Raw genomic sequence first — 22,859 nt, forward strand, 5'->3', positions numbered from 1 at the left:
CTGCCAGGTTCATTGACAAAGAATCCAATTTTGCCTAGACTGGTGATTATACACTGGCCGTCCCAATTCTAAACCCTGGCGCCCCCTGAATCACACATACAGTAAGCCGACTTCAGCGCCATAACTCTGACACTGGTATTCTAGCATAACATCTTCACCTCCCCTGTCGCATCCTTGAGGCTCATCCGCTTTTAGCGATACGCACCCTCAGACATTATTCCCCAGTCAGCCCTGCTGCATGCCGCTAACAGGACAAACGACACTTCAACCTCTTTCTCTCCCAAACTAAGCCTTCCACAGACGCGCGACAGCCTCGGTGACACCGACGTCGCTGGTCTCGAACTCATACAAGCCGAGGCCGACCAGTGCTGTGACGACATTGAGTCCCCACATGGTCGCCTTGCGCGACTTGGGGTAGTGCTTGGTAGGGACGTAGTCGATGATGATGTTCTGGAAGCCGGTGTGGGAGTGGATGAGGATCATGGCGCAGAGGACGGCGTCGGTCGTCGGGTTCAGGGAGCCGGCGGCGAAGGGTGCGATGGTGATGGGGACGAGGCCGGCGGCGAGGAGGCGGTCGAAGGTCCAGTGGTAGGAGCCGTGGGCGGGACTCGGGGGAGGGACGGGGGCAGGGTCGTTCACTAGAGGTTATCACGGGTTAGGATGTCTTGCTTTTTTTCAAAGTTTTGACTTTCACATGGGTTTTCGTACCTCCACCCTGGATGACCTCTGCAGCAGGAAGTTAGCAATAGTTCAATTGTATCTTTATAGCAGGCAATGGAATTGCGACGTACGAGGCCCGACGGGCAACAGATCCCTCTTGGCGGTTGTGTGGAAGGCGGCGACTCTTGGCGAGTTCTTGACGAAGGCGGAACGGATCGGGGTGGCCTGGGCCATGCGGGCCGCCGTAGCGGTTTGCCGGAGAAGAGCAGGGCGCACAATCGAGGCCATGGTGATCGCTGGTAGTTCACGGGCGGTTCAATTGGTATTCGCAGATGGGAGGGAGGCGGAATGTCGTTGTTTGGAGGCTTGGAGGTTGAGAAGGAGTGCTAGGTTCAAAGTGCCGGAATCAATGATGTCCACTTAGCCGAGGGTAGGCACAAGGACCCGGATCGCGAAGACGGGCGTCTGACATTGGAAGGTTTGTGATTGGCTGAGGGTGCTCCGATGGCTCCACGTGATTTTGGTCGACGAAGAAAGTCGGCAGGGATCGGCCATCGGGCTAACGTACATGCGCGACAAGTGTTATCGGCATCGCGATAAGGGAAATTTTTGGAGCTCCAGTCGGAGTGGGATCAGTTGCGCGACAGCTCTGAGTGACCTGTGTCAGTCATTGTGGTTGCTGGCAGGGTTGATTTTCAACATCCTCAAACTCCCGTCCAGTGTTGAGCTTTTCTTAGCCGCTCTTTTTTCAATGCATTTAAAAGTATAGACATTGTAATCACCATCACACATACTCCAGCATGTCGTCAACATTGGTGGCCCGCCTCCCCGAATTACGGCGGAACATCTGCGTTCGATGCGCCGCGCTTCCAGTAGCCCATTTCAGACAAAACCAAGTGAGATGGGTAGCGCAAAAGGTCGTGGAGAAGCGCAAGACAGGAGAGGAGGAGTGGGCAAGACGTGCCACGGCAATTGAGCAGGGAGAAGTCCAAAATATCTGGGATGTGTTTGAGGAGCGAGGTTACGTCAAGGACGTCGCAGGGTGAGTTGAGGCGGCTGTCGCTGCTCAAGACAATGATGCTGATCGGACCGAACCCAAAGGCGCACACCACAGGTTAAAGAACTCTTGCGGACCAAACGAATAGGCGCATACGTCGGCGTCGATCCCACAGCGGCGTCCCTCCACGTCGGCCACCTGCTCCCCTTTATGCCCCTTTTCTGGATGTACCTCAACGGGTACACGGCTGTGTCACTGGTCGGAGGCGCGACGGGCAGGATAGGCGATCCGACGGACCGGTTGAAGACCCGCGAGGTCATGGCGAACAGCGAGGTCTCGATGAACATCACAAAAATCCACTACCAGCTGAAGAAGATTTGGGCAAACGTGGAGGCGTTGGGGCGCAAGTACGGCCACGAGGCGGACTGGGCAGCCAAGAGGCATCTCGTGAACAACAACATGTGGTGGCAAAGTCTTCCATTGTACGATGTCATGAAGAGACTGGGCCGATTCATGCGGATAGGGCCCATGCTCGGCCGCGATACGTGAGTTCTCACAGAAGAAACCCGAGTTTTAGTCGCTAACCCCCTGTCTAGAGTCAAGAACAAGATGGAAAAGGGCGACGGCATGTCCCTCGCAGAATTCACCTACCCTTTGATGCAAGGATGGGACTTTTGGCACCTGTACTCCAAGCTCGGCGTCCAGATGCAAATCGGAGGCTCCGACCAGTTTGGCAACATCGTGACGGGCATCGAGGCCGTCAAGACGATCCGCGCGTCCGAGGAGAACCCCAACATGCGCATGCCCGAGGGCTGGCGCGACGACCCCATCGGCTTCACGGTGCCCCTCCTGACGGACAGCGCGGGCACCAAGTTCGGAAAGAGCGCCGGCAACGCCGTCTGGCTCGACCCCTTTATGACGAGCGCCTTTGACCTCTATGGCTACTTCACCAGGCGCTCCGACGCCGAGGTCGAGAAGCTCCTCAAGCTCTTCACCTTTTTGCCCACCACCAGCATCGAGAAGCTCATGAATGACCACGCAAAGAATCCGCCCGCGCGTGTCGCGCAGCACACCCTCGCCTTCGAGGTCCTCTCCCTCGTCCACGGCGCCGACGTCGCCATCAGGGAGCAGCAGCAGCACCAGTTCATGTACAGCAAGGGATCCGGCACCCAATCCGCCGGCGCCTCGCCCGAGGCAGCAGCGGCGGGACAACAAGGCACCGTCGCCCCCTACAAGGCCGTGGAAGGCCACCCGACGACCCTCAACAACGCGCCCAAGATGGACATGCAGCTCCCCGAAAACCTCATCTACAACCAAGGCATTGCCCGCATCCTCTTCGCGGCGGGTCTCGCGCCCTCCATCAGCGAGGGTCACCGCATCGCCCGCGCCCAGGGCGCCTACGTCGCCGCCGCGCCCGGCAAGGATATGCGCGGCCTCGTACCCGGAAACCTCGACTGGACGCCCGTCAAGCTCTGGTACCCGCAGGACGTGCCCAAGTTCCTCATTGACGGCCGTGTGCTCATCATCCGCAAGGGCAAGCACAACGTCCGCATCATCGAGGTCGTCAGCGACAAGGAGTGGCAGGACAGCGGCAAGGCGTACCCTGGCGAGCCCTTCAAGGGAAAGACGCGCGTGCTGATGCAGCAGCTCAAGGAGCTGGCTGCGGCCGAGGGCCGCAAGATATCGCGCCGCGAGCTGGAGCAGATGGTCAGGGAGAAGTTGGCTGCCGAGGAGGAGGAGGTCACCGTTGCCAATAACCCGGATATCAAGTTCCCCAAGAAGAGCGAGAGACAGCAGGCGTTTGAGGAGGGCAAGACGCGGGAGTAAAAGGACAGGCTACCACAGTCCTCGTCTTTTACAAGTTTGATGTATCACACCGATACTATGTGCAAATATCTGTACAATGACCTGTACACTACCAAAAACTAGAACAATGTAAAACCACCATGCTCATGACAACATTTCTCTCTCTCTCTCCTCTTCCCTCCTTCTTGCTTCCCAAAGAGACACCCTCAACGATAAAACACAGTCAAGTCCCCGCTCGGCACCGGCAAAGCCTTAAGCTTCTCCATAATCTCCCCATCCGTCAGATTCTTCTCCGTAATAATCTGATCAAACGAGTGACACCCGTCCGTATACACCTGCAGCGCATCCCCCCCTCCACCAGCCTTCGGTCTTGCCTGGCCGGTCGCCAGCGCCGCAAGGTACTGTTTGGACACGACATACTTGTGCACGCGATACAAGCACCCCTTGATAACACCAAACTGCACCAACCTCCTCACATCCACGTACCTCAACACATCAAACCCAGCCTCCTGGTGCGCGCGCAACCACTCCATCACACTCTTCCCCACGACAAAACTCGTCATGAGCTTAATCAGCATGAAATTGCTCACGCGCTGCCGGGCGTGGATACACACGTACGCAGCGCACTCGTCCACGATCCCATCCCTGTCCGCGACAAAGTCGTGGATCCCGGGGCGCGGCGCGTAGCAGCTCCCAAAGAAGAACATGTCGAGCAGCAGGACGGTGTCGTAATACAACAAATGGCGCAGCGCCAGCGTGGCGAGGTCGAGCGAGACGTCGGCGAGCCAGGCGATGCGGCGGACGTCGTTTACGCCGTCAATGTGCGCGACGACTTTCTGCATCGTCAGGTCCCAGGTCTGGTCGACGATTTCGGCGAATTTCATCTTTGCGACGGGGACGTGCCAGCCGCGGACCTGGGGCGGGCTGGCGTGGTGCGGGAAGAGCTTCATGTTGATTGTGTTTGCGTCGTCTGGGCTCCATGGTCAGCCGTGTCTCTGCCTAGGAGACTGGCGATGCCCAAAAGAGTAGAGGAAAAGGGACAGAGAGAGTAGAACTTACCAACGGGAATCATGCACTCGCCATAGTTATTCAGATCCTCCTTGACAATCTCCAACAAACTCTCAATCGGCCTCCTCTCACTCATCATACCAGCCGCTCCTCCCCCTCCTGCTCCTGCTCCTGCTCCTGCACCACCGCCCTCCTGGCTCAAATACTCATTCTGCTTCTCCATCTCCTTAAACGTGACCGCCAACCGCCTCACAACGGGCTCATACTGCGCCAAATCCGCGTCGGCGTCCAATACCAGACCAAAGTTGAAGATGAACTCGTTGCGCTGGTACTTTTGGTGCGGGATCAGCACGGGGAACCCCAGCACCGCGTATTTGCCCTCCGGGTCCTGCACCGTCATGTACCGGTTGAAAAAGGCCTTGCGCGGGACAATATACTCCTGCATCACCTCCCAGTCGATGAGCGGCGGCTTCATCGCCGTCGTCGTGGTCCCGGGGGATGGGGTGGTGATGCAGCCCGGCGGCGACTGGGCCACGATATGGGGACCTGAACGTGGTGGTCAGTCGGAATACCAGCCATTTGGAATGAGTCGCATTGCGCATAGAGCAAAAAAAAAGAAGACATACCCTCCTTGGGAAAGAACCTAGCATAGAAGATTCCTTGAATCATGTTTGCTACATCTTATTTGAACAAGCTGTTGTGGAAGGGGCTGATAGATTCAAGCCATGAACCACGGGTTGTGGTTGGTACCTAGTGAGTTGAGTTTCTTGGTCTGTAGACGCTACAGCGCCGATTTCTGGGCCGGCACCTTGCACCTTAATGGCCCGGGGCCGATCTAAGCCGCATCGCGCCGGAGCTTGGGAACGACCCTTCAATCAAGCCACCACTCTTGAATACAGCGCGATACAAGACGTTTGCTTGACCAGTAGTGATGGACACTCCCCATGCTTCTGATTTTATCCATGGCAAAGCTTCACACGGGTTCTTTTGTCACAAGAAACTCTGAAAAATTGGGTCCTGAACTTTCATAAACATCATGCCTGGTCAATTTCCCCTTCGCCTCGGAAACTGCCAGAACCAAAGTGCATGGCAACTAGGTATGGTATGTACTTTCCTCCGTATCCTGTTCACAGGCTATTAAGTCATACGTCCTCTTGAGACGCTTCCTGCTACTATCCTGCTCTCTCTCTCTCTCTCTCCCCCCTGTCATGCATTTCAAGTCATAATCAACCACTCAGGAGATGCTCAATAGCGCCTTGCACGCTGCCACCGCTGCGACGGAGAGCGGCTACGTTCCTATCAAAGTCAAAAAAGCCCATATCATTGAGCTGGCGCAGTTGCTCGGCATAACGCTCCTCAGGAGGGCGGTTGTCTGCGGGAGCCGGAGAGCCTCCACCGGCGCCGCCGCCTGCACCGAGACCCCACATGCTCATCATTTGCTGCATCATCTCTGGGTTGATCTGACCAAAGGGAGAAGCACCAAAGGGGTTTGCAGGTGCCTGGCCTTGTCCTTGGCCCTGAGCTTGGCCCTGAGCTGCGTAAGGAGGAGGGGCGAACAGAGCAGCAAAGGGGTTGGCCGGGGGTGGACTCGATGTCGCGTTTGCGCCCGTGCCTGTTGTTCCAGTAGCTCCGGCACCGGCTGTGGTCTGGGTATTATCACCAATCGCCGCGCCAGCACCAGGAGCTGCGCCTTGGGCACCGGGTTGCTGAGGCGCAAACGGACTACCAGGGCCAAAGAGCGCACTGAGATCACCCAGTCCCTCCATCCCCATACCGCCAGCGCCGCCAGCGCCGCCAGCGCCACCGCCGAAGCCCGGGAATCCCGCGGGGAAGCCGAATGGGTTGGGGGGTTGACCCGTGTTGCCGCCGGCGGCCGCAGCCTCCGCAGGAGTGGTGTCGGTGGCCCCAGGTGCAGGGAAGGCAGCATTGCCACCTCCGCCAGCCATGTTGCGCTGCATTCTCATGACATTGCGAAGCATGTCTGGGTTGGTCATCATCTGGCGCATGAAGGGTGACTGGATAATCTCTCGCGCGTTGGGGACATTGCGAAGGTGTGGGTTGCTCTGTATCATGTAGTTGATGAAGTCGGGGTTGTCGAGGGCGGCGTTCATGGTCTGGAGCATGGAGGGATCGGAAAGCATCTGGGCCAACTGGTCGTCGGATGGCGGGGCACCCATCTAGAAACGTAAGATTAGCTTATGCCACGCAAGACTCGCCGCAGTACCGTGAGAAACTTACTCCTCCGTCAGCTCCAAATGTCTCGCGACTAGGCAAGTTGATGTGTCCGGCGTATCTGGCTCCGGTGAGGCCAGCGAGGATGTTGTTCGCAGTGCCAGCGGCCATGTTGGAGGGCACAGCGGGTGCGGCAGGCGTGGAGGCTGAAGCTGCGGGCTGAGGAGCTGGGTTGCTGGCTGCGCTTTTGACCATGTGGATGGTGTTATTGGGCTTGATCTTGTAGGTGGCGAGTGTGTCGTCGTTCTTCATTACGCGACCAGAGTAGATAAGACGCTGGCGCTCGACGGGAACATTCTCGAAGTCCTCGCCGGCCAATTTGGTCTTGAGGTCGAGTACGGAGGCAGACTCAGACATGGTGATGGTGTGATTGCTGTCCTGGCCCGTCTTCACCTTGAAGGTGACCTGGGCATCGGCGGTGCCCTCTGCGTTGTCGGCCATGACCTCGTGTGATGCGGGTGCGGGTGCGGGTGCGTGGGCGCGATCGGTGGAGGTGCTGGGTAGTAAGGCAATGCTTGGTTGTGTACCTAGTATATGACGATGGCTTGGTCTCTGGAAGGCCTGAGAATGGCTCGGAGGAGTGGAGGAGTGGAGGAGAGGCAAAGACGTGATGTGTTGAAGGGAGAGAAAGAAGTTGTTGGGAATATGTGGACAAGACGACCGAATGCGAGGTCAAGCTGGGGCAAAGTGGAAGTCAGTTAGGCAGGTAGAATAAGGTAGGTGGCCGGAGGGGAGCTGCGCAGGATTGGGTGTTTGTGTCGTTGGTGACGGTAGGTGGGCTCCAATGATGGCGTCGGGGAGGGGCAGCAGCCAGCAGCCAGCAGCAGCACTGGAGGCGGCGATGAGGTGCCCGGATGGAAGCAAGCATGGGCCAGTTCCACGCGGTGCGGCGGGTCGGCCTTGGGTACGCAATGGAGCGGGAGAGTGGGATACAGTTAGCGCTGGGCCGTGCTCGCTGAGGGTGCTGTCGCTGTGCAGTATCGGGTACTTTAGGTGGTGACTCGTGGTCCTGGCAGCCTGGGCTCAAGGATGGGAGTCCACGGCAGGTACGAAGTATTACCTCTCGAACGGAGTAGGTCAAATTAGGTACCTTTTGCCGCAGCGCGCTAACGCCGGTGGGAGCGGAAGGTGCAACAGACAAGGGGTGCTCAGCTTAGGTCACAGTTGACGGCGCTGTCAATCAAACTCGACGTCTCTGCTTGAGGTGGTGACCAGCAACTACAAAGTGGCACTCTACTATCTCTGACATCAAAGACGGAGGAATGATTCTATTGGAGAAGCTTCATGCTCGCCTTCAATGATTGACGAAGCCGTATAGAAAAATTAGACGCCCGGTGAATCGAATTCCATGTCCCTGACTTCCCACGCAGGAGGAAGCGACTACCTCGCACCCTGGCACGCCTGAACTCCGACAACCCCAGCTTGGGAGTAGCCTCAGTCACAACCACAGTCATCTCTTCCATCGTCGTCCACCGACTTCTACCTCGAATTTGCGATTACAATACAATTTAGCGCCAACCCACGTACGACCACGCTCGTTTCCCTCTGAGATCCTCTGAGAGAATTTTCGAATTGGAATAGTCTTTTGATCTCGTGAACACTAAACCACACTGACCCTCGAGAATTGGAGCACCATCTCATTCAACTGGACCTTGACAAGTGTGAATGCATCGATAACAACTAAGGTGGTGAGCAGCGCAGAGAGAAATCCGACCTTTATCAGATGTGCAAAGCATCAGCCACTACCTTATTCGGCCAGTTGATCAATTAAAGTCTAGAGCCATCGACACGCCACAGCTGTAGCGAAAATGACGACAGCAGCTAATGTCGGGGGCTGCATCCCTCTGATTGCCCAAGATCATCTAGGTATCTACCGACCTTATTCTGTAGCGAGGAGCCTCTTGATCACAGCGCGCTTGGGCCATGTCTCTCTCCTCGCAAGCTCCCGTCGCTCACCGAACCCCCTCCACATCCCCCGGAATTTACACACCGAGAGTGCCCCAAATCCAGCCAACGAGGGGCCGTAGAAGTTGCCTCGGCTCCTCCCCTCCTCGGCGTCTCCAAGACCCCCGGTCCGGGGTAGCAACACGTAGAGAAGATCGAGACTAACGAAAGCTCATACCCTCAATCTTAGATTCATACAAGCTCAATATATTCATCTTCCATCTCATCCGGTTCATACAGGAGTCTTTATTACACACCATCGTCGTCCAGTTTTACTTCATATCCTAGCCTTCAATTAATCTCAATCAAGTATCTTACTTACCTACCTTAGACGGCCAGTTACAATGCGCGGCATTCAGCTCAAGGAATATGTCAAGGTGAGCTTCATCAGCGTTCACGAACCACTCTCACGAAATGAGCACCCAATCTGATGCTTCAAATAGTCTCCCAAGGAGCTCCGCGTGACGGACCTCCCAGACCCCGTCCCCAAGAAGGATGACGAGTACCTCATCCAAGTCCACGCCACGGCAGCCAATTTTTTCGACATTCTCCAAATCCAAGGGAAATACCAAACTCAACCTCGTGCGGCCTTCCCTCTTCAAAAGCTCACTGCCCACAACAGAGGACATCCGAGTCCAAGAAATACTAACGGGACATAACAAACCAGCCTTCCCCTGGACATCGGGCTGCGAATTCGCAGGCATCGTCCTCAAAGCCCCCTCCTCAAACGCAAAATACCCCGTCGGCGCCCGCGTCTTCGGCGCCACCCAAGGCGCCTTCGCCTCGCAGTGCGTCGCCCGCGAAAAGGAGCTCCTCGCCATCCCGGACGGCCAGTCCTACACCGAGGCCGCCGGCCTCTTCATCACCGCGCCCACCTCCTACGGCGCCCTCGTCGTCCGCGCCGGCGTGAAACCGGGCGACATCGTCCTCGTCCACGCCGCCGCGGGAGGCGTCGGCCTCGCCGCTGTACAAGTCGCAAAGGCCTTTGGCGCCACCGTCATCGCCACGGCCTCGACCCCGCGCAAGCTCGACGTCGCCAAGGCCTTTGGCGCCGACCACGTCGTCGACTACCGCGAGGCCGACTGGCCCGCCAAAGTGAAGGCCCTCACCCCGGGTGGCCGCGGCGTCGACATCGTCTACGACCCCGTCGGCATGGTCGACGCCAGCACCAAGTGCACGGCGTGGAACGGCCGCATCCTCATCATCGGCTTCGCGGCGGGCAAGATTGAGAAGGTGGCCATGAACAAGGTGCTCCTCAAGAACATCAGCCTTGTCGGCATCTTTTGGGGCCAGTACGGCGTCAAGGAGAAAGAGACCGTCGTCGAGGTGTGGAAGGGCATCATGAAGCTCGTCGCCGAGGGGAAGCTGCGCGGCACGGAGTTCACCGACGAGGAGTTTGTCGGGCTCGAGCGCATTCCAGATGCACTTATTGCTTTGGGGAGTCGGGGGACTTGGGGTAAGGTCGTTGTCAAGATCCCGCAGGACGGTCAGAGCAAGTTGTAGAAAGCAAAGTTGTTGCGAGACGGTTGGTTTTTTTGGCGAATAGAGCGAGGCCTATCTAGATGACATTTTGGATCAGTCACATATGCAAGTGTTCAATGTCGTTCACAACTCTGTAGACAGGCACTTCGAATGTCGTGCTTCCAATTGTTCTTGTATTCACATTTGCCATTGCCAGGAGATGCGCCAAGAGCCCGTCTCTCTCTCTCTCTCTCTCTCTCTCTCTCTCTCTCTCTCTCTCTCTCTCTCTCTCTCTCTCTCTCTCTTTCTCTCTATCTGACAACCTCATCATGAAATCATAATCATTCCCATGTTTTCCCGTCTATTACAGCTCAGTCCAACGACCAGCTCATGCAAACGCAACTGCTGCACTCGCTCCCTATGCGCCCGTGATCTGCGTCAACGACCAAAACTTCTGCAAAATATCCTTGTCCACATTGGCAGCCCACTCTTGCTCAAACTGCTGCTCGCCACCAGACCGCTGTACGACATCCTGCAGCCTCTCCTTGACGAACCTCATGGCGTTGATCGTGTGCATGGGGTCCTTGGCGCCAAACTCCGTCTCCTTGATGCTCTTCGGCGTATCGTAGTCCGTGGACTCGAGCTCGCCCCAGATGAGCGAGTCGGTGCCGTCCGTCGTGCCGTCCTGGAGCTCGGCAATGGTGCCCACCCACAGCGTGAAGTAGTCTTGCAACTTGCTCAGTGTGAGGTTCTGCATGGGCTGTGGGAGCTCCAGCAGGCGCGCCAGGGCGAGGAGGGACAGCTTCTGCCTAGGAAGATGATCCAGCCCGTCGAGGTGGGAGAACCACTCGCCGCTGAGCCAGGCCCAGACCTGTTCGAGGGGCCCAAAGGATGTGAGCATTGTGACGAAAAGTGTTGGGTCGGCGATGAGGAGTCGCGAGAGAAGTGCGAAGTAGTCGCGTTCTGTTATCGTATTGAGCTTGCTAACCTTCCTGTTCGGTCCGGTCGTCTGGTGGGCTTCCCAAGCATCGTGGAGAGCCTCCATAATCTTCTTCAAGAAACCGATTTCGAGAAGATCCTGCATAATCACCTGGGTTCCACCGAGCTCGGAGGCAGCCCGGATGAGGTATTCAATGCACACAGTGCCCAGTCTGACCTGTTCTCGGCTCCTGGAATCGAGAACGCCTGACAGGGCGATTAAGAATGGACGCCGTAGTCTATCTTCCATCACAGCTTGTGTACCGAGTAGGATGTAGGACTCAACCACGGACAATGCCTGGGCAGCAGTCTCCGTCTGATACTCCAAGAGAGGAAGTGATAATTCCGCGATGCTCATGATATCGGCGGATAAAGGTGGGTTGCTTTGCATGAGAACAGAGTTCCATAGCTCCAATGCCTCGTCAATCAGGTACGTGTGCAGGTCGGAGCCCGGTTTAGCTGCCTCTGACAACAACGGGACCATCAAATGGTGATACCTCTGAGAGTCGCTACCCATGGACATAACCAGCGCAGCAAAGATAGCGATGATGGCTTGCTTGATCATGTACTCCTCCGTTCCAGAGTTTTCCCAGATACTGGGCAGGCTTGACATGATAAAGTCTGCAAACTGAGAGACATAGTTCTCCAGTCTCGTGACCAAGATCCGCATAGACTCCAGCACGGCGAGCTTGGTCTCGTCCACGTCGACATTTTGGATGAGCTGAAGGAGCTCGTTGAGCACATCGGCTGCATAGGGGAGGAAAGCCTCTGCGCTGAAGGCAAGCTCGTCCACGATCCACCGCAGCTGACGCGCGGCTGTGATCCTGACAACGATATCGTTGTTCGGGTCCGCGGGGTTGAGGAAGTGGCGGAACATTTCGTAGATGAGCGGTCTACTGTTGTCGGCAATCTTGACCGTAACCCATTGGCTGACCATGATCGCGATACGTCTGCGGAGAACCTTGTACAGAGGGCCTTGTTGCTGCGCATCTTGAAGGACAGTTGAGACGAGGAGGCTGTCAAAGTCGAAGGCGTTCATGACGTTGGGCGCAGCCAAACCCATAGCCGTATACACTGCTTCCTTCGTAGCGATATCTGACTGTGAGTTTGATGCGGTTTGGAAGTAAGAAAGTAGAGGTGGTATCATAAGATCCTTGAAGTTGACAAGCAAGTCAAGGAAGAGCTTCTCAGCGCAGGGGCGGACTTCCCATTCGTAGGCGTTGCCCTCACTCTGTTCCTGTTGTTCCCATTCCTCGGGGTCTTCCTCCCATGCGTCGAGATCGGCCTTCCGGAAGACGAAGAGATGTGTGATGATGATGTTTGCCATTTGGACCACGAAATCATCCTTGAGGAGCTCTTGTTTGATGAGCGCAACAGCATCGTTTTCGTCCTTCTTAGCCTCGGCACTTCGAAACTTGAACGTTTGCTTGGGATAGAATGCAATCCTCAAGCATGCTCTCATCAGCAGCAGGCCCCTTAGCGCAAGTCTTTCAAGCAAGGGTCCCTCGACCTTCGACTTTGACTCTGACGGGCCCGAGTCACCGGAAGACTGCCGAATGCCACCTGACTTTTCAAAAACTTCGGCAAACTTTGCTACGAGATCCCAGTAGGCGTGGACCAAGGGTAAAGAATTCGGTAGAACGGCGAAACTGGCGGGATGCGCCTCGGACATATCGATATGCAGCTTTGTAAACTGTAAGAGATGCTTTCCTACCGTATCTTGGTAAGGTGCCGGAACCGGGGAGTCGTGGCTCACAAAGCCAAGGAATTGGCCAAAGTGATTTTGAGACACGGTCCAAAACTGTTCGACCGTCTTGTCGTTGTGAGGAGCCTCATAGCCTACCACGAGCAACCGTCGAATGGTTTTGAGAGAGATGAGACTGTTGAGCATAGCCACATCGGCCGCATTCTCCTCGCCACGACCACTTGTGAGATAATCAACCCAGACTGCTGACTTTTCGGTATAAATCTCTCCTAACAAGTACACCATTTCGGGGGTGACAGACTGGAGGGCGGTTTGGGATCTTCTGAGACGAGCGGTACCAAGCTCCTTCACAACGCGAAGGAGGATCTGCAGAGCACCGTAGAGATGTTGCTGGTTGCCATTCTTTGAGGACCTGACTAGGCCAATGATTTGCGAGAGCGCCTCCGGCCAGTGCTGCGGGTAGTCAATCCTAATGACTTTGGCGGTGACAAGGGAGTTGTGCAGCGAAAGTCCCGTCTCCTCCTCTTCGAGCGTGCCCTGAAACAAGCGTTGCCGGACGACATTCTTCTCTTCCGGGTCCAGACCGCCTTTGACGTGGGGGAGCAGGCGCCAGTACTTGTCGATGCCGTTCTTGAGCTGAATGACGGCTAGGAATCGAAGCTCGTGAGGAAGGGACTTGTCGAGGAAAACAGTCTAGAGACAGGATGTTAGGGAGTTGCATTACGACTCTATGGAAAAGGGCAGATTACATACCTGAAGTGAAGAGAAATATCCCTTCTCCGTCTCCCATGATGTCAGCTGTTGCCCAGCGGCCTGTCTGCGCGCATAGTCGGCCGAAGTCGCGGATTCGAGAACGCGGCAGAGCTCCTGCAGGCTGAGGGGGTTGGCATCGCCGGGCACCTCGATCGCGAAGCTCATGTTGTGATCTTCTTGGTGGGCGACCAAGGCGTCGATACCGCAGTCGTTTCGGTCCCAAAGGAAGTTCGGGGAGTTGTTGTCGAGAGGCTGATTTCTCGTATTCGAGAAGGCGGCGTGAGGCACGAAGAAGCGGTTGGAAATTTAGAGCCAGGCCCTCTTATCGCTGTGGCGGGGCACTGGCGTAGAGGGCCGTCCATCGCGGGGTATCTTAGTGTGGCGTTTGAGGAGCATGGGCGCTGTTCGCTGTTGGGAAAGCGCAGGATGTCACTCTAAGCGCAGGATGTCACTCTAAGCGCCCTGACGTACTCTCTCTCAGGAGTGACGACGACGCCGCCACCCTACCTTACAAGGCGAAATAAGGTTACCTGCACATTGGCATCCCACATGGCCAAGAGAAGGAGCATGTGCTTCTCACAATGCAACTACATTCACAACAAAATATCAACTTGAATTTGTACCACAAGCTTTGTTTTGGCTGTTGCATGAAATACGACTTGCTTCTGTTCGTGGCCAGGGCAAGATGACTCTTAGACCGAGACGAGGTAAACTCAAACAGTACAGGCTCGTTGTGAAATACAGTTTGAAAGTAAGCGCTGTAATAAACCAACACGGGAACCAACCTCGAACAATCCGATCACTACCAAAGTTTTTGATCCTCTTACTAACGTGTAAGCTGGGCCTCTACGGGGAAAGCCCTCGATGGAGTAGCTGTAATCCCACCGGCCTCATCATCTCACAATCTCATGTTCATGATTCCAGCACTCCAGTTGAACATCTCTTCCACTGTTCTTGGCTCAGGAAACGGAAACATTCCAGAATCTGGAGCTACCCCAGATGTTGACATGTCGGTTATGAAAGCGTCCATGCATGAATCCAACTGAGTGATGTTATCACGATTGCTGGTTGCATTGAGCTCTCTCAACACATCGCTCACTTCATTGCCAATGCTTCTTGCGATGGGCCACATCTCTCCGGCAACCTTGAGAACGCCGAGCAAGAGATCAAGCTTTTCGCGTAGAGCCGGCGAATCGGATCCTCCGTATATTCTCGCATCAAGCAGTGCGAGAGCAGCTCTTCTCAATCCGATGATACACGCCGGGCTGTACCGGGCTGGTGGTAGCGAGAAGTTGAAGAGACCAATGGTTGAGAGGCCTGCTTGGAGGGCGGTTGAACATTCCAGCCACGGGTAAGGCGAGCCGGAGCATCGCGGCACCCGAGGGAAGGTCATGTCGCGCGGTTTGAAGAGCGGGCCAAGTGTGAGAAGGTCCCGAATGCCAAACCCTGACGCTTCCATGGGTAGTTGCATCTTGATCCTCAAGCTGTCTTTCGATTAGTATGACGAAGCCTTGACCTACTTTATCAACGAAGCAGACTCACCTATGCGCGTAGGCCATCGCGTGGAACAAAACCATATCAACTGCGCCTCCCGAGTCTACCAACTGTTGTTTCCATTTAGGTAGACTGATGAGCCAATTGACTAATCTGGAGTCGGCTCTATCGATGGTGTTAGACACTAGTGCTGGTGGCAGTGCTGGCATAGGGAGTATCAACTCTGTGCTCAACCGGCACAGATCGATGAGATACGTCCATGATGAATAGCTCTTTTCATCCATAGGATCCCTTGCGTTGTACTTCTTCAGGGACAGCGGTTGTGGAATCTCCTGGTCTTTGTCAGTACCAATATTGGATTGATGTTGATAGTGACTTACCCCTGACTGATATTCCCACTCTTCACAAGGAAGTTCAGTCGTTGCAACAATGCCGGACAACATGAAAGTGGGCGAGTCCTCGCGCATCGCTCGCATGTTGCCTTGCCAGTACAGCGCCCAGTAGGTTCTACGTGAGCTCTCTGCGACGAAAGGATCAGATGCGGCACCTGCAAACGACTTGTCTTGCATGCCAAGATCGAGAGCCATCTGAGTCGCAGCGTCCATCCAACCTGCACTCAAGTCCAATCGACCCTCGCCAAAAGCGGCAACACTGAGAACGAGAAGGCCTTGTACTGTCCAACTAGTCATCGGCAAGCTGTCACTTGCGAGACTGAATGCTTTCTCTCGAAGTTCCTCCGACGAGACAGCATTTGAGAAGAGTGATCCCACATAAGTGATACAGCTTGTGAGAAAATGGAAAGGCCCAGGATTCGATCGTATCCGGCTCAATAGCTGGTTCCTGGGTAGGAGCCAGGGATGGGTGTCGTGGAAGTTGGCGAAGTAGAGATCGAAGAGGAGCGAAGTCGGTGACGCGATATTCAAGTCGGGAAGATGAGAGCTCCGGGCCAGAGACCATCCACAGGGTAGCTTGTCGACTACATTGATTGGGATATCGAAGCTCGCCACCTCGGGAGATGGGAAGGAGACTGGAGTGTCCGGTGAGATGGAGGGAGGCCCAATAGGATCGTTGATGAGGCTGCGTTTCTTTGCATCCCGAATCCCTCGGCGTGACTTTGCGTAGTAGCAGATCTTCTCCTCTAAGCGGCATCTTAGGCAGGTTGGCAAGGCTGAGTCACACTTGACGTGCTTTGATCGACAGGGCACACAGGCAAGAGACGCTCTGATGGTGGCTTTGGATTTGGCAGCTCCAGCACGTTGCTGCGTATCCCCCGGGCTATTGGCTTCCCTTGGGCTGGTGTTTGGTGTGAGCTCCATCGTGAGCCGTAATGAGCGTGGTGTGACGTCGTGATTGGTTGTGTAGTAGGACCTGATCTTCTTCCATATGCCAGATTACTTCTCTGTGTTCAGATCGTCCAAGGAAGCCGCTGCTGGTGTTTATGTAAATCTGTGCCCCGACAACTGACGATGGACGAACCCTTAACTGTCTCTGCCCCTGTCGATAAACCGGATGCCTCAATGTTACGTTCACATCTTGACCAACCCAATCTGGGCAAGCAAGACATCGACTGGGGAAAAGGATGGGTGAAGAGAGTTGACATAACAGAAAATGGTTCCGTAGTTCTCAATACGCGCTGGTTGTCCGGGCCGCCCGCCACTTTGCTATGCTCCGAGCCTCTTCGGATACTGATCTTGGGGCTGGAGCCACAAAAAAGCGCGGTGAGTGAGTGACTCTGGACTGATAAGTCAAAATAGAAGCATCTTGGTAAGCACCGCTGTGAGAGGTTAGGTATGGGCCGGGTTACGTCGAAGCCTTATTGAGCCATGCCTGCGTCCCAGTCGATTGGACAGAGGATGTTCAGGGTGTACACTTTTTCCGAATTAGGAATGCCTTCATGCAGGTTTAGGGTTCCTCGCAAGTCTGCTGCACGATGTCTAGTCTGAGCCTCCCGCTCTACCCGTCTGTCGACTTAAGGACCGGTGTATGCAGTTGCCCCGATATTGACTCCGGCCGGAGATAGACACTCACTGCATCTGAAGCAGGTTTGGGTAGGCAGCAATAGTTGATGGAAGCTTCTAGTGAAAGGTACGAGGTCGGCCTCTGCTCTCTACTCTCTAGACCTAGGATGCCCACAGACAGATTGACTTCGTCAAGATAGGCGAATTCCTCGTCGACTGTAGCCTTTGACAATCGAGCTTTCAAGGCATGTGCCGTACGGTCAAGTCGAGCCCGGGACGCTGTGCATACTGAGCTTGAGCGGGCTTTTCGTTGCCGAGTAACGTTACCATCAACGTCATGTGATGAAGGGTTCAAACACAGCCAAACCATTATGTGCGTCATTGGCCTCGCTCAACTCCGGCGGTCAGATTAGCTCCGCGTCTGAGAGATGGGCTTGAACATAACAATGCAAAGTAATATCAAGCCACTGGAGACAACAGGGCAAGAATCTGACAAGCGAAGAAAGCCCTGAGAATGCCTTGCAAGCCCCTCAGATTTGTAGAGCCGAGAAGACGGGTTGTTAGCGCGAGACAACATAAGCTTGACCTGATGCTGCAGCTGGGTGGCCGGACGTTGACGAATCGAATGCAAGATTCCCTTCTTCTCTCCCTCTTGTCACACCCCAAAGCTGTAATGGTAATGGCCTCTGCGGGTAAGGCAAGGGTCACCTCCCCGTCTTAGCACAGTGCTATAGAATGGCGCATGGCGTGTCGGGTATGTCCGTTCGTGTTCATGTCGACAACCATCAGCTACCTTAGGTATTATGGTAGAGAAGCGGAGACTGTCTGCGGTAGTTTGGCGGCAAGGGTTGGTGGTTGAGGCGCGTTCATCTCAAGCACTCACGCACTTAACCTCCCGCTCTCTGAGGTTGTACAGGGGTCCAGGTTGGTGACACACCGTCTGATGTAAGCCTGTCTTCTGCATCGCGTCTGCAGAGCAAACAGCATGACAGAGATGTATAGTGGTTTGTAAGACCACAACCAACTTGCTCAAAGTAGAGTTGCTTTGGTAAGAAAAGTCGGGGTTCAGTGGTCGTACAAGAAAGACAGGGGACCTGTAATGGCACGGGCACCCCGGTACGTCAGATGCTCCAGCCTCCGCCGGCCGATTCTCGGCTCAGGCCACTTATGGCTCAGGTAATAATTCTCCAGGCCCCAGCCCGGCCGCGGCAGGCAGGGAACTCGGGGACTTGGGTAGCGGGCTTGGTGGTAGCCGATGCAGGTGGGCATAGCGGACCTCGGCTTTTCCTCCACTTCCCACTCACCCACTCTCGAAGTGCCAGACCTCACCTTATCATCAGCCACTTGGGGGAAAGGAGGTGTGATGCATGGCAATTTGCACCTCACCACCACCTTCCACCACCCAATGCCGCCCAGATGACATCGATCAACTTTGCGCAAGCGCAGCAGCGCCTGGCAGCACGACGACAAGCCCGCGAAGCCGATAACGCAGCACGACTCGCCGCCCAGCGCGACACCTCACGCGCCCGCGCCCAAATTGATCGTTTGCCGTTCCCTTTCAGTCGCCTCGGTTCAGCATGGGACTCGATATCAACGCAAGACGGCACTCGCCCTGCCTTTAGAGTCGGACAAGTCGACGCAGAATTACTAGATGACGAATTGTTGGAGTTGCTCCGCGGCCAGGTTGGCGATGCACTGAAGTACTTCGCTGGTGGCCACCTGAAAGACGACTGGTCTGCCGAGATCCTTCTTGCACTCCGCGCCATCCTGTTCAAGTTAACGGTCTGGGACAACGACGCGACATATGGAGCAGCTCTACAAAACCTGAAATATACGGATGCGCGCAAAGATGGCTCAGTGCTTGTTGCGCCATCTAGGTGGCAGAAGTCACTTTACGGATTAGCCACCGTATTTGGGAAATATGGCTGGGAGAAGTGGGAGAACTGGTTACTCGAAAACGACGATGGTTACAGCAACGAGCCCAATCCTCGAATCCAAAGGCTGTCAAGGTTGACATCCCGGATAACGACACTCCACGCTGGAGCAGCCTTTGTTTCGTTTCTCGTCTTCTTACTGCAGGGAAGATATCGCACCCTCCTCGATAGAGTCTTACGAATGCGCCTGGCTCCACCAACCAGTCAGGTTAGCCGAGAGGTCTCTTTTGAGTACCTCAACCGACAACTTGTTTGGCACGCCTTCACGGAGTTTCTGCTATTCATACTGCCGCTTGTCGGCATCAACCGGTGGAGGAGGTGGATTTCAAGGACGTGGCGCAAGACGAAAGAGATCATCACAACAAAGGGAGACGAAGATAAGTCGGCCAATGGCGAATTGGGATTCTTGCCCGAACGCACATGCGCCATTTGCTATCAGGACCAGAACGCCCTTGCGAGCACAGAAACCGAGATCATGGCAGCAGCCGCATCAAGTGGTGTTATCGGCTCATCCCAAACCGATATCACCAACCCTTACGAGACCATTCCTTGCGGCTGCATCTACTGCTTTGTCTGCATTGCAACTCGTCTAGAGCGCGAAGAGGGTGAGGGTTGGACGTGTCTCAAGTGTGGTGAGCTTGTCAAGGAGTGCAAGCCATGGAGCGGCGACGTTTTAGAGCCACCAAAGAAGTCACCAACTGCCAAAGTCGTGGCCTTTTTAGATGACGCCAAGGATGCCCAGAGTGAAGCCGGCACGGAGGGCAACGCTGACAGCGAAGAGGGCGAAGGCATGAACAGCACCGAGTTTATTGATGTTTCTCAAGATAGAGACTATTCTGACGACACGGATACTGGCGACTCAGAAGGATTTGAGGAGACAATGGACCAGGACGAGTAGAGACGTCATATACCATATCATCACGTTGTACAATATTGCAAGACTTAGCACGAGCATGACGAGGTTTTCTACTTTTTTAGTAGCGTCTTAATGACCCGAGGACAGCACACGCAATATGCAAGGAGTTGGTCAGTCCTTAGAGATACATATGGATATACGAGAGTAATCCAATACCCATGGAGTTCCGAATGCAATGCTTTGCCTTCTTAACATCGCATTACAAGCTCATCTCCCTGGTTCCGTTCGGTATGCGAGTGAGTGATGAATCCGTCCTCCCCCTACGCCATCGTCCGGGGCCGGGGGCGCATCGGGGGCAGAACGTGGCCGAGGTCCCCACTGCCAACGCACTCCATGCTCCGCCCAATGCGCGCTAGCGCCCGCTGCACAAGGACGTTGGATCCGCCATGCCCACCGAGATTTCAGGGACCGTCCCAGGTACATGGCGGCCTTAGCGTCATAAGCGCACTGAAATCCCAATTTACACTGGACCGTTGTCCGGGATTCCTTCACCTCACACCACGAGCTTTCGACGCCCAAACACACCTTCGAGATCCGCGTCGTGCATTTGTGTAATTCAGTGCAGCGTTCTCGAGACAGCAGCGTATTCCAGAGTTCGGGTTGCAACCACCTCTCACCAAAGATCATAGAAGCGCGTTGAAACGAGGTTCCAAACCAAGAAAAAGCACACCACAAGTCTTTCCCGCAAGCCGAAGAAACAAAACAACAACACCACACCCCAAATGTCGCAAAGATAGGAGACCTACCTTACCTACCGAACCTCACAAATCCAAGCGATGCCGAGCTTCTTCCAATTCACCCAAGGCAACGAGTCCCGCACCCGCCTCACGAGCGACGCCTCCCCTCTGCTGGGCCGTTTCCGCGCCGTGCCCCCGCGATCCGACGTCCCCGGCCGCCGCCGCCGCTCCAGCACCCTCGGCTTGTTCACGTCTAATAACCGCGGGAGCGTATACGTTGGCTACGGCGCGCTTCTGTCTGCCTCGGGGCTCGAGAACCATGATAATGACGCTGCTAGGGGCGGCGACTGGGAGGAGTTGGGCACGTGGGCGCGCACCTGGCGCAAGATCTCCAACGTCTGGGTCGAACCGAAGCAGAGTGCCGTCAAGGGCGTTGTCGACGTGTGGTGGAGTCGATATGGAGTGTTGGTGTTGATGCCTGCAGTACTGGTATGTTGGTAACTTGGTACCCTTCAAAACGGGGTGGATCGAAGATTGGAGGTCATTGGGACTAACACGGGAGGGAAACCTAGGCTATTGCATGGTGCGCGATACCGTTTCCAAAGTACTCCTTTCCTGGCGAGGACGACGATGATCGAAGTGATCCAGTGCCAGGGTCTGGACGTAAGATACCTGGCCACGGAGAAGCAAGAGTACAGATCAACTTTTGGTTCTTTCTCTTCGTGTACTACGGTTTCTACAACATCACGGCCCTGATATGGATCACCAAGGTCTTTAACTTGTACAGCTTGAACTGGTATGTTGGACCCCTTTCACGCTCCTCAGGAGCGCTTATACAAAGTTACTTACACAAACATAGGTGGCCGCAGTCTTTTGGCTTTCCTATCACCATGTCCATCATCGCCCTAATCTCAATAGCAGTCCCGATCCCCGTCTACCTGGTCCCAGAGACGCGCTTCCTCACCGCCCACAACACGGCCTGGATCTCCTGGACCTTCATCGTCATGGCTATGCCGGTCGCCATCGCCTTCTGCATCCTCCTCACCTCCCAGCGCCACCTGAAGCTGCGCCAGTCACTCTCCGAGACCCAACGCATCTTCACCACGTCCTGGTGGACGGGCGAGGCCGAAGGGAGCATTCCCCGTCGCGATAACCGCCGGCGGCTGAATCTCAGCAGCGACTCCTTCGACCCGGACGCGACCCTCCAGATCGCCGCCGAGCAGTCTCGCAACATGGGCGGCGTTAGGATGCGCCGTAGGTGGCTGCCCGCCAGCTTCGTCCGCTTCATCTGGTTCTGCCTGGCCCTTTTCGTCGGGCTCATGGCGTATGTGATAGGAGAGGCCTACGCCGAGATTTACTTGCGGACGCTGCCTCACAACAACTTGGAGACCATTGTGTACGTCTATAGCTGGATCATCACGGTGCACCTTCTTGACGCTCTCACGGGCTGGCTTCTGGGTATCCGCGAGGGCGAACGAGTGGGGAGCTACCCCCTGAGCTGGGTCTTCAAACTGTGAGTACTCCTTGTCTGGGCAAAAAGTGATTCAACATTGACTAACACCGATCATCCAGATACTTCATGCTCACGTACCAAACCTACGTCCGCGCTCTATACGCGCGCCTCCGCTCCCCAGAGCAGTTCATCTACCTCCAAATCCTCTCGAGCAGCACCCTCATCATCCTCACCCCGCTCACAATGTCTCGCCTCTACCACCGCATCACCGTCGCCCTCAACTTCACGGACCAGTCCTACGCCTCGTACCAAAAAGTCTGCACCCGCAACGTCTTCATCCGCTTCCTCGCCGAGAACGTCTCCATGGCCGCCTTCCTCGGCAGCGTGCTGGTCTTGCATTTCGGACCCAATAAGGACGTTTACCCGTACTTTGCCTTTGACGGCAAGGTGACGGGCGACGACTACGACTACGACTTTCGACTCACCTTTTGGGCCTCGTCCGTCACCTGGGCCTGCGAGCTTGTCGCCTCTGTCATCGTCCGCGGGCTCATTAGCTGGTTCTTTGGCGTCGACGTCGGTATGGAGGGCAAGCTCGACCTCGCTGTGTGGCCGGAGCTGCTCCCGACGAGCGTGGCTGTCATGTTCCACGTTCTGCAAAACATGTTCTTCTCCATTATTCGGCTGCAATTCCACTGATGGAAAGGGGGAGAACAAAAGAAGCATTCGAATGCAACTCCCTCGACTCGACCTCGTCCCGGGTATCCGCTGGCTCTCTCTTCGGCTCATACATGCCGATGCCACCCTATCTTATCACCATCGCATCAAACTGTCTTCTCCCCGTTCATAAGGCGTTATCAAAGGTTATTGAGCGGTTTCATCTTCT

The 22,859-nt window shown here is 55.4% G+C and overlaps 9 protein-coding genes across 9 annotated transcripts; 4 read left to right on the top strand and 5 right to left on the bottom strand.

Moving 5' to 3' along the window:
* Window positions 1–285: 285 nt before the first annotated feature.
* Window positions 286–948, bottom strand: BDP81DRAFT_449946 (CybS protein; the record flags this gene model as incomplete). The annotated part of the gene is made up of 3 exons (XM_060592462.1): window positions 286–638; window positions 709–726; window positions 792–948. The coding sequence occupies 3 exons, from the start codon at window positions 946–948 to the stop codon at window positions 286–288; spliced, it is 528 nt and encodes a 175-aa protein (XP_060444579.1).
* Window positions 949–1,460: 512 nt separating this feature from the next.
* BDP81DRAFT_394630 (tRNA synthetase class I) lies at window positions 1,461–3,484 on the top strand (the record flags this gene model as incomplete). Its single annotated transcript, XM_060587987.1, has 3 exons — window positions 1,461–1,702; window positions 1,762–2,202; window positions 2,254–3,484. The coding sequence occupies 3 exons, from the start codon at window positions 1,461–1,463 to the stop codon at window positions 3,482–3,484; spliced, it is 1,914 nt and encodes a 637-aa protein (XP_060444580.1).
* Window positions 3,485–3,669: 185 nt separating this feature from the next.
* On the bottom strand, window positions 3,670–5,140 carry BDP81DRAFT_394631 (nitrogen permease regulator 2; the record flags this gene model as incomplete). Its single annotated transcript, XM_060587988.1, has 3 exons — window positions 3,670–4,433; window positions 4,523–5,017; window positions 5,098–5,140. 3 exons carry the CDS (start codon window positions 5,138–5,140, stop codon window positions 3,670–3,672), a joined length of 1,302 nt encoding a protein of 433 aa, XP_060444581.1.
* Window positions 5,141–5,259: 119 nt separating this feature from the next.
* Window positions 5,260–7,493, bottom strand: BDP81DRAFT_349578 (uncharacterized protein). The gene is made up of 2 exons (XM_060586180.1): window positions 6,710–7,493; window positions 5,260–6,648 (listed from the first exon to the last, which is right to left on the bottom strand). Exons 1-2 carry the CDS (start codon window positions 7,142–7,144, stop codon window positions 5,698–5,700), a joined length of 1,386 nt encoding a protein of 461 aa, XP_060444582.1. The 5' UTR covers window positions 7,145–7,493; the 3' UTR covers window positions 5,260–5,697.
* A 1,319-nt stretch (window positions 7,494–8,812) lies between these two features.
* BDP81DRAFT_31943 (zinc-binding dehydrogenase) lies at window positions 8,813–10,338 on the top strand. The gene is made up of 3 exons (XM_060584435.1): window positions 8,813–9,024; window positions 9,091–9,229; window positions 9,315–10,338. Exons 1-3 carry the CDS (start codon window positions 8,992–8,994, stop codon window positions 10,148–10,150), a joined length of 1,008 nt encoding a protein of 335 aa, XP_060444583.1. The 5' UTR covers window positions 8,813–8,991; the 3' UTR covers window positions 10,151–10,338.
* A 188-nt stretch (window positions 10,339–10,526) lies between these two features.
* On the bottom strand, window positions 10,527–13,709 carry BDP81DRAFT_320360 (importin-beta domain-containing protein; the record flags this gene model as incomplete). Its single annotated transcript, XM_060584519.1, has 2 exons — window positions 10,527–13,484; window positions 13,545–13,709. 2 exons carry the CDS (start codon window positions 13,707–13,709, stop codon window positions 10,527–10,529), a joined length of 3,123 nt encoding a protein of 1,040 aa, XP_060444584.1.
* Window positions 13,710–14,442: 733 nt separating this feature from the next.
* On the bottom strand, window positions 14,443–16,354 carry BDP81DRAFT_461359 (uncharacterized protein; the record flags this gene model as incomplete). The annotated part of the gene is made up of 3 exons (XM_060593757.1): window positions 14,443–15,028; window positions 15,087–15,370; window positions 15,419–16,354. The coding sequence occupies 3 exons, from the start codon at window positions 16,352–16,354 to the stop codon at window positions 14,443–14,445; spliced, it is 1,806 nt and encodes a 601-aa protein (XP_060444585.1).
* Window positions 16,355–18,333: 1,979 nt separating this feature from the next.
* BDP81DRAFT_428810 (Pex12 amino terminal region-domain-containing protein) lies at window positions 18,334–20,055 on the top strand. The gene has a single exon (XM_060590460.1). The coding sequence runs from the start codon at window positions 18,413–18,415 to the stop codon at window positions 19,826–19,828; it is 1,416 nt and encodes a 471-aa protein (XP_060444586.1). The 5' UTR covers window positions 18,334–18,412; the 3' UTR covers window positions 19,829–20,055.
* Window positions 20,056–20,622: 567 nt separating this feature from the next.
* BDP81DRAFT_461361 (uncharacterized protein) lies at window positions 20,623–22,672 on the top strand (the record flags this gene model as incomplete). The annotated part of the gene is made up of 4 exons (XM_060593758.1): window positions 20,623–21,012; window positions 21,096–21,319; window positions 21,383–22,036; window positions 22,096–22,672. 4 exons carry the CDS (start codon window positions 20,623–20,625, stop codon window positions 22,670–22,672), a joined length of 1,845 nt encoding a protein of 614 aa, XP_060444587.1.
* Between the last annotated feature and the right edge of the window lie 187 nt (window positions 22,673–22,859).

The sequence above is a fragment of the Colletotrichum phormii genome (genome assembly GCF_030913505.1).
Source record: "Colletotrichum phormii strain CBS 102054 chromosome Unknown BDP81scaffold_11, whole genome shotgun sequence".
NCBI classification, from domain to species: Eukaryota; Fungi; Ascomycota; class Sordariomycetes; order Glomerellales; family Glomerellaceae; genus Colletotrichum; species Colletotrichum phormii.

Coding starts and splice junctions, on each gene's coding strand:
- BDP81DRAFT_349578 (XM_060586180.1), bottom strand. CDS start 7,144: ATGGCCGACAACGCAGAGGGCACCGCCGATGCCCAGGTCACCTTCAAG. Junction 6,649..6,709: donor CATTTGGAGCTGACGGAGGA/GTAAGTTTCTCA, acceptor TTACGTTTCTAG/ATGGGTGCCCCGCCATCCGA.
- BDP81DRAFT_31943 (XM_060584435.1), top strand. CDS start 8,992: ATGCGCGGCATTCAGCTCAAGGAATATGTCAAG. Junction 9,025..9,090: donor AGCTCAAGGAATATGTCAAG/GTGAGCTTCATC, acceptor TGCTTCAAATAG/TCTCCCAAGGAGCTCCGCGT. Junction 9,230..9,314: donor GAAATACCAAACTCAACCTC/GTGCGGCCTTCC, acceptor ATAACAAACCAG/CCTTCCCCTGGACATCGGGC.
- BDP81DRAFT_428810 (XM_060590460.1), top strand. CDS start 18,413: ATGACATCGATCAACTTTGCGCAAGCGCAGCAGCGCCTGGCAGCACGA.